General features: G+C 46.1%; 5 protein-coding genes across 5 annotated transcripts; 1 reads left to right on the top strand and 4 right to left on the bottom strand.

Annotated features, from left to right (window-relative positions):
- Positions 1-34: 34 nt before the first annotated feature.
- On the bottom strand, positions 35-804 carry J056_004638 (uncharacterized protein; the record flags this gene model as incomplete). Its single annotated transcript, XM_009269833.1, has 3 exons — positions 35-51; positions 95-516; positions 560-804. The coding sequence occupies 3 exons, from the start codon at positions 802-804 to the stop codon at positions 35-37; spliced, it is 684 nt and encodes a 227-aa protein (XP_009268108.1).
- Positions 805-1,848: 1,044 nt separating this feature from the next.
- J056_004637 (uncharacterized protein) lies at positions 1,849-2,245 on the bottom strand (the record flags this gene model as incomplete). Its single annotated transcript, XM_009269832.1, has 2 exons — positions 1,849-1,957; positions 2,001-2,245. 2 exons carry the CDS (start codon positions 2,243-2,245, stop codon positions 1,849-1,851), a joined length of 354 nt encoding a protein of 117 aa, XP_009268107.1.
- A 508-nt stretch (positions 2,246-2,753) lies between these two features.
- J056_004636 (DNA-(apurinic or apyrimidinic site) lyase) lies at positions 2,754-3,809 on the top strand (the record flags this gene model as incomplete). The annotated part of the gene is made up of 3 exons (XM_009269831.1): positions 2,754-2,960; positions 3,011-3,544; positions 3,597-3,809. 3 exons carry the CDS (start codon positions 2,754-2,756, stop codon positions 3,807-3,809), a joined length of 954 nt encoding a protein of 317 aa, XP_009268106.1.
- Positions 3,810-4,458: 649 nt separating this feature from the next.
- J056_004635 (Protein hob3) lies at positions 4,459-5,536 on the bottom strand (the record flags this gene model as incomplete). Its single annotated transcript, XM_009269830.1, has 7 exons — positions 4,459-4,512; positions 4,561-4,878; positions 4,928-5,157; positions 5,204-5,265; positions 5,315-5,376; positions 5,426-5,447; positions 5,499-5,536. The coding sequence occupies 7 exons, from the start codon at positions 5,534-5,536 to the stop codon at positions 4,459-4,461; spliced, it is 786 nt and encodes a 261-aa protein (XP_009268105.1).
- Positions 5,537-5,607: 71 nt separating this feature from the next.
- Positions 5,608-8,208, bottom strand: J056_004634 (uncharacterized protein; the record flags this gene model as incomplete). The annotated part of the gene is made up of 1 exon (XM_009269829.1): positions 5,608-8,208. One exon carries the CDS (start codon positions 8,206-8,208, stop codon positions 5,608-5,610), a length of 2,601 nt encoding a protein of 866 aa, XP_009268104.1.
- Positions 8,209-8,213: the final 5 nt, after the last annotated feature.

The raw sequence follows: 8,213 nt of genomic DNA, 5'->3' as shown, positions 1-8,213 counted from the left end.
ACAAGCCCAAACCTTAACAGTCTTCCAACATCTCCTAACCAAGCGCCGTCCCTGCCATTGGAATCTTGATAAGAAATATATGCTATACATATACCATCAGTTTGAGCGTGGAGCTCCCAATTCTGAACTTGAAGTTGCGGGGATTCGTCAAACTCAATGTCAAAAATTTCTCCTGAGCCTCTGTTCAAGCCTGGCCATGTCTGATGGAAGTTTTGAGCGATTTGTCGACCATTGTAGTCAAACGCTTTCGCCATTGGTAAACCACCTCCTGCATTTTTCAAACCACCATTCACACCGTTAAGACCCAAGCGTACTTTCATTGCTGGTTGTGGGAGGGGGTCTGGAGCGCTTTGTTGCGCAAAGCTAACGATTCCTAGTATGCCAGATACTATGCCGAGAACATCAAATGCTGCAACTGAGCTTGTAAGGAATCCAAGAGCTAGTAGAAGGAAAAGTTTCGGTGTTTTACGTGTTGCAGAGGAAGTTGGTCCGAGGTAGTTTCGAACTGTTCTGATGCTGATAAACTTTAGTATAGGAAAGCCTGTGAAAGTTAACATACTAGCCACAGTCTGCGACGAATGTTCCATTACAATTTCCAGTAGTGAGCAAGATTCCGTCGCGTATCTTCGCGTATTCGGGAGCATCATCCGAACACGGCTGATCTCCTAATGGTCCGGTGTATGTTCCGTTGTCCAGGTTTCCAGGACCATCGTCAGTCTCGTACTTGACACAGCAATCACCACACGGGGTGACATTGGCTGCTTCTATTTGACCGATAGCGTTTGTGAATTTCAAATCTACCATGAGTGTTTGAAAGAAATGCCTTAGATATTCCTAATTTATAGGCTATCGATGCATTATCCGATGAAATCTTTCAAAGCGGAGTCTTTTGATTACTGACAGTGCCCCTGTTTGCTCCGCTGAACTCACTTAGCAAACCAACCAGGAGTCACTTATCAAAACAACCAAGAGTCTCACTCTATCATAAAGCTTACCAAAGTTACTGTGTATATCGAGTTGCTCTTAAAAGCTATCTTTTAGCATTCATCATCAGTTTTAAAATTTAATAAAGTGGCTTAACCGTTCAGGTACAAGCTTTTATTACAACTAGCAAACTAAAATTTTTTAATTAAATGCATATCAGATATCGAGTTTTTAAGTGGCACAGTTTTTCTTCGCATTATTGATCGACGGCAATTGTCCAATGGAATCCTTAATATAAGCTATCAGTATACAAACAACCATCTCAACACCCACTTTCACGAGTGACAAAATGTCTGATTTGAAGATTTCCGAAAAAAATCAATTTATTTTTTTGTCTGGATGTAGATTTTTTTATCGTACGTGCACAAAATATTTAATTGAACTTAGTGTTACGCTCCATTATCAAAGAATCGACTAATGAGGATAAATACACTTACAGTTCTGATGTTAATGCTTTCACCCATTACTTTGTATTAGTTGCAAGGACTTGCCTAAATGGCAAATTGGGAATTGACCAACTTAGCAAGCTTATCTGAAAAGCCGTTAAGGTGTGAAGACGCATGCCTAGATCTTCCTGAATGTGAAGAAATGATCAATCATAATATCTAGTCCTCTTTATTTGTAGATCTGAGTTCTATTACCAAAAAGAGTGATGTGGCATTTTGACGTAAAGCTACTACACAATGAGCGAGTTTGCACCTTACATTGTAGTATGATAATATAATTATTTAAGACACCCAAAAAAGTAAGTATATTTGCAGTCTTTTGAACAAACTAGCTAGCCGAGACGGTTATCATGGGTAAGGCAATCAGAAGGTACATATAGACACTTAGAATTGATGCTTACAATTTATCGCGACATTTTTATATCAATGACAAGGAGATTGTCATCACGACGAGCAATGATAAGGCTTTGGGTATTTTGCGTGTGGCAGAGGAAGTTGGTCCGAGGTAGTTTCGAACTGTTCTGATGCTGATAAACTTTAGTATAGGAAAGCCTGTGAAAGTTAACATACTAGCCACAGTCTGCGACGAATGTTCCATTACAATTTCCAGTAGTGAGCAAGATTCCGTCGCGTATCTTCGCGTATTCGGGAGCATCATCCGAACACGGCTGATCTCCTAATGGTCCGGTGTATGTTCCGTTGTCCAGGTTTCCAGGACCATCGTCAGTCTCGTACTTGACACAGCAATCACCACACGGGGTGACATTGGCTGCTTCTATTTGACCGATAGCGTTTGTGAATTTCAAATCTACCATGAGTGTTTGAAATAGTGAGGTGATTCATGGAAATTTCTCCGGTGCCATGAAAGTTTTATGTGACTTTAGGTTAATATCACCAATTGTCATTGCGTTTATAAGTTGCCAGTGATTACTCCGAGCGATTCAACGACTAAGCCATTTCAAGCACCAATTCATATCACCAAATTATATCGTTAATATGTAATCGGCTAAAACGCTCGGACTGCATTATGCATGGACAGCATCAAACGCTTTGATTCCACAAAGAGAGTCCTCGTATGCCGTCTTATCGAAAACTTAGCACTCTTCAAGCCCTTGACGCCGAAATCGCATGGGTTAGCAATTTAGTAGGTGGGCAAAAAGAGTTTGAATAGATGAAATATTCTTGGCGTGGAGAGCGCAAGTCAGTTGGCGGGCAGTGAGAGTGATGATCAAGATAAGTGTGGCCATTGGACGAGTTGTACGCCATTTACATTGTCACGTCCCACGCGTGTTTCCTTTTCAACTCCAACGACTGACAATCCGAATGCCACCCAAGCGTAAGGCGGACGGCGACGATAAGAAAGCACCAGAAACGAAGAAAAGTAAGGCGAAAGAGCCAGTGAAGCCACTAGACCCTACGCAGCCAGTAAATAAGCAGCTGCCGGAAGAGTTGGGAGCGTATGAGAAAGGCGAAGGCGTGACGCGTATGACGTGCTGGAATATAGCGGGATACAACGCGTCAGTAAAGAAGGTAGGTAAGAATATCTGCTATGCGTGCCGTTTGCTCATAGGGACGCGCAGGGAATGCACAGATATATCAACGCTGAGCCTGCAGATCTACTCGTATTGACAGAGACCAAAATTGACAAAGAACCGAACGACGAAATTCTCAAGAGTAATTACAAGCATTCGGTTTGGACAGGCAGTACGAAGAAGGGATACGCGGGGATTGCGGTTTTGTGGAATGGTGAGGAAGCGCGCAATGTGGAGACAATTCTCCCAACGCATCCAAATCAGGACAGCACTCGTGGACGTATCATTACACTCGAGTTCGAGGATAAGTTTGTGATAGGCACTTATGTCCCCAATGCAGGACAGGGATTGAAGGCGATGGACGATAAGGTAGCTTGGAACTCTGCGTTTAAAACGTATCTTCACGATCTAAATGAAAAGAAGAGCGTGGTGTGGCTCGGAGATTTGAACGTCTGCCACGATAGCAAAGATATCCGCAATGACGAGAGTAATTGGAATAAATCGGCAGGGTGGACAGAGACTGAGGTGAATGGCTACAAAGAGCAGCTTTCAGATAAGTTTGTCGATGCGTGGAAGGAGCTGGTGAGTAATGTTTCTTATAAGATAATGCACATGCTGAAATTGATTCTATAAGCACCCCGATAACGTCGGGCAATATACATATTTTGGATATAGATTCGATGCTAGGTCTAAAGGTATTGGCTGGCGTATCGACAGTTGTGTGGTCTCGAGAGGTTTGATGGGGCGTGTGGAGGATGTGGTGATCAGGATGGAGGTGTATGGCGCGTCGGATCACGTCCCCGTATGCATAGACTTCAAGGCCGTCGATGAACAAGCCAGCAAATGATTATAGCCGACAGTATCCTTATTAAACTTGAACGATCGTATGAAATACTTGTATAATATGTGCGTATGCCTTGTGTAGTTGAGTGGATGCTTGGAGGATGAGTGGAGGAGGTATTCTAGCTTGGATTTATTGGTGTGGTGGCGTGTATTAAATTGCATGTGTATCCCAGGCGGTAATGTTGCGTTTCTGTGGCCTTCCCGGACCATAACGAGGTAGTAGAGCTCCCAAAGCGAGCGAGAAGGCAACGACCAGCGAAGTGTGTGTTTAATGAATATATTAAGCGTCACCCTATCGTATTCTGAATGCGTATTGAGGAGAGACAGACTGTAGTTGATATGATCATTGCCTCGCAACTTGGATTCCTGCAGGAGGCGGTTGAATTTCATATTGAAAAGGCTGATTGGTGATTGCCGTGGCCTGTAGCCGTGGAGAGCGTGATAGTACGCGTTTGAGTGGCTGTAATTGCTCAAGTACTCCGTGCTTATATCATGAAGCAGGTTGAGCTGCCCGGAAATCCTAGCGAGCCTGAGCAACTCAACCAATAAGAAATGTTTATTTGATTTATCAATCTGCTTTATATAATTGAAAGATTTCTTTAAAGATTTAAATTTTCGTAATTTAAGCATTGGGAGTTGAAGTGAGAAGACACTCAGCTCAATCCAACGATAGTCAAATCCTTCATTTCTTGTAGGCTGTTCTCCACCTGCGTTTATGTATTAGAATTTGTTATCCCCATGCTAAACACACTAACCTCCGCATCCAAACTTCCATTTGCGTAATCGTCTCTGACGTTGTCTGTAAAGTACCTCTGTACACCACCGAGCTTTTCGTAACCCTCCTGACTGAACTTGGATTGCAACCTCACCATCGCCTCGAATGATGGGTCGAGGTATGGTATTCTCAGGTCGAGCATCTGTGGCATTATGTCCTTCAATTCGTCATTCAGGGCTATGTACGCGTTCTCGCACATATCCATTTCCCGTTGTGCTCTTGGTAATGCGCTTGCGTCATTTGAAGGCTTCTCTGTTAATTTCCGTACTTTAGTTCTGGCTGCATCGTAGTCGAGGAGCTGGTAAACTTGTCAGCATGATAAACCACTTAATATCATCAACAGCCACCTTCTTATGTCTCTTGCTAATAGCTTGATTCGTGTTGGGGAAGTATGCACACAGCTTCTGTATTGGCTCGAGGACGGTTGTTCTGTACGGAGCATCCAGCTCCCTTCCTGTCTTTGTATCGAGGTCTTCAACAGCTCTCTTGTACGCGTGCCCAGCCATAGCCTCCTCGTTTGAGTCTGTGTAGAATGATTCTACTGTTTCGGCGATTCTAGCCTGAGCCGCCGTCATTGCTGGAGGTGGTGTGAGCGTGCAGCTTACTTTATGCAACCAGCCCACCTCTCATGCTATCCAAGTAGCCTTTTGCCTCTTTTTGAAGTCCCGTAGACTCTTTCTCGTATCTGTAGTGCGTCAGGTGAGTGCCCTAGCTATCACAGCCCACCAACTCACACTTTGAATCTGGCTTCGAGCTCTGACCACTCGCTGTCATTGGTTCTCTCTATTTGGCCAACCTGTGCGCTTTCTTAGTCGTATGTTCTCCGTGCCACTTCCCCTGAATACCTTCTGCATCATTGTTGTGCCACTAAACGCTCAGCATTAGTAATCAGCACAGAGCTTATACTCCCACACTCACGCCCTGTTCATAGACTTTTTAAATCCATTCCACGACATTTCTTATATGATGACCGTTGTGATGACCGTAATCTGCCAAGAACGGATTGGGGATATCTATTAGGTAACATTCAAAACAAACTATATTTACGCCTACTCGAGGGTGCTTGTGCCTCTTTCGCGTGCATTAATGTCTCTAACCTTCGCATCACATCCTCCAGTTTATCCTTTTTCTCTTGCAGGTCGAGGTGCGCGCGCACAGATGGGTTTTCCCGCGCGAAATTACTGATAGCCTGTCTATCCAGGTCATACATCAGTCGCGAATCAATCTCTCGTGGGAACTGGTCAAAAAACGTCTGCAGGAGCTCAATTTGCAGGAATAACGATGAGGTATATGCCAGTTTCTCACTAACTACCGTCAAGAAAGCCTCGGGACAGCGTGTCTCTACTCCCTTTCCATACTTACACTGCGATGATTGAAGGGTTGACTTTCTCAGCTTGAGTATTGCGAGTCTTTCCCCTAACAACATTGCTTGTCGTGCTTCTACTAGGTGTGCGGGGTTGTAGGCCAACTTCCACGCAGGTTCTCCCTCTTTCCCACTCTTTTGGGTCATACTGCCATCCTCCACTTGCTCAATATAACTGATGATGCTTTTCAGCTTGCGATATCCACCCACCCTCTGGCGTATCTCACTCAGTTTCGCATTACATGCTTCATGCTCTTTATCCAATGCGGATATCGCATGCCGCCGTCCCATGTTCCACTCTTTGTCTTCCGTCTCCACCTCGAATTTGAACGGCTTCAGTGCGTTCTCGACCTGGTCACTAGTCGCGCTCAAGCGAGATCGCAGAATCTCGTATGAGAATTCTCTGATTCGTTGTGCTGCCTCCGAGTGGTATGAGTAGGGCGAGTCAGTCGTCAACACCTCAACCAACCCCCTCAAACCATCAGCTACGAGTGTAGACGAATCCCTGCCTATTCCGCTTTTAGTTAATAGTGAGCGTGCAGCGTCTGCTTTCTGCGTCCAATACTGATCTACTTCTCCTTGAGACAGTTTGTTCAACTCAGCTAGTCGCTTGTCATTCCAGTACAGCTGTTCGAGGATATACATGACGCGATCGCTGAGCATGCCCTCGAGTTTCTCCCTCACTTGAGGTTTACTGAAGCTTAGTTGGCCATCTCTCAATCCCACCTTGAGTCCATCTACGACTTGAGCGACGTAAGATTCCGGACTCATTCTTCTGTCGTTGTACTCCACTTTGAATTGGTAGGAAGCGTCAGTGAGTTCATTTTGTACAGCCGTGCTAACATCTTGGAGATTATCACTCATGCTACGTTCGAGCACCTCCATAAGTTTTTTACGCAAAGTGTTTGTGCCGACGAGTACGCCTGGTTTACTAAATGACTGAGAGTGGTTATGAAAGTAATTTTCCTCGCGCTGCATAATAGCCCCACTCATATTCCCATTACTGTCCGCGGCGAGCACGTCGATGATGCCGCGTTTGGGCGCCTTGCACACGACGCCGACGTAGCCCAGCTGGAGCGGATACTTGCGGTTGGTGAGTATAGCAGTGCCCTCGTCTGGTGTCACCATGTCGAGTTTGGTGACAACGCCGACAGTGCGCATGCCAAGTGCATCTACACGCCGACTGGCACGCAGAGCTGGCGAGTTGGCGAGATCTACGTCCGCAGCGCAGACAGCCAGAATGACGTTGGGAGGGGCAATGTACTTGTCGCAGAGACTGCTGATGCTCTCGCGAAGGTCGTCCGGCTGATCCATCCCACTTAGCTGTACATAGCCCGGCAAGTCAATCAGCGTGAGGTCGGGCACGTGTGGGCTGTATATGCGCAAATCGATGGGTTTGTCAGAAACACATTGGCTGGCTGGAACAGAGAGGTTTTGGTCAGTAAGTATTTTCTGTATGGCTGCAAAATCCTGCACTTTGCCGAAAGAAGGCAGACTGGGGAATTCACCATATTCCTCGGAAGAGTGGGGTGTATGTACTAGAGTAAGCTCGATTGGACGTCGAGTTACCATGTTGTTGCCTTTGGGGAGGAACTCGTGGCCGACGATTGCCTCGAGGACGCTGCTCTTTCCGCTGGATTGCGAGCCAATGACGACGATGCTGGGGAGGTTGAGGTTGTCGCTCTGGTCAATAGAGACGAGAATGGACCGTATTTCGATGAGCTTGCGTGTGAGATTCATTAATAGGTTTGGCTGCGAGTCTTGTGAGTCGTCGTTGCTGACCTTGTTGCTGTCGTCTGGCGATAGAGCGAGAGCAGCGAGGAGCGCTGGGTTTGGAGGAGTATCAGGGTTGCCGTTGGGGTCGCCCTTGTCGTTGCGACTGCGACTGCCACTAGGACTGCCATCATCACCACCACCTCGACCACCACCGCGAAACCCACTGAGCCACTCATTGAGCCTCTCACGGCGCTCATGGAAGCCATCGGCGGAAGGCAGGGTACCACGCAGGGCTAGATAAGCGTCAGTGAAACCAGAAGAGACGTCATCGACAAGATTAGCAGTTTTGCTGCGAAATTCTGGGGGACAAATGAGAGGAGAATAGTGGGAGAGTGTGTAACCACCTTCAAATTTATAATTGGCGTATGCAAACGAGCCACCGCCTACAGTGACGCCTGCGATGGGTACACGAAGAGCTCTGCCAACGAAGCGAGGAAGACTACTGAAGCTGATATTCCTATTGATTGCCGTGTTTGTAATATTTCTCATACGCG

This window comes from Wallemia ichthyophaga (assembly GCF_000400465.1).
Source record: "Wallemia ichthyophaga EXF-994 unplaced genomic scaffold scaffold8, whole genome shotgun sequence".
Classification (NCBI taxonomy): Eukaryota; Fungi; Basidiomycota; class Wallemiomycetes; order Wallemiales; family Wallemiaceae; genus Wallemia; species Wallemia ichthyophaga.
The sequence above is the reverse complement of the archived record's forward strand: the minus strand, read 5'-3'. Positions and strand labels throughout refer to the sequence as shown.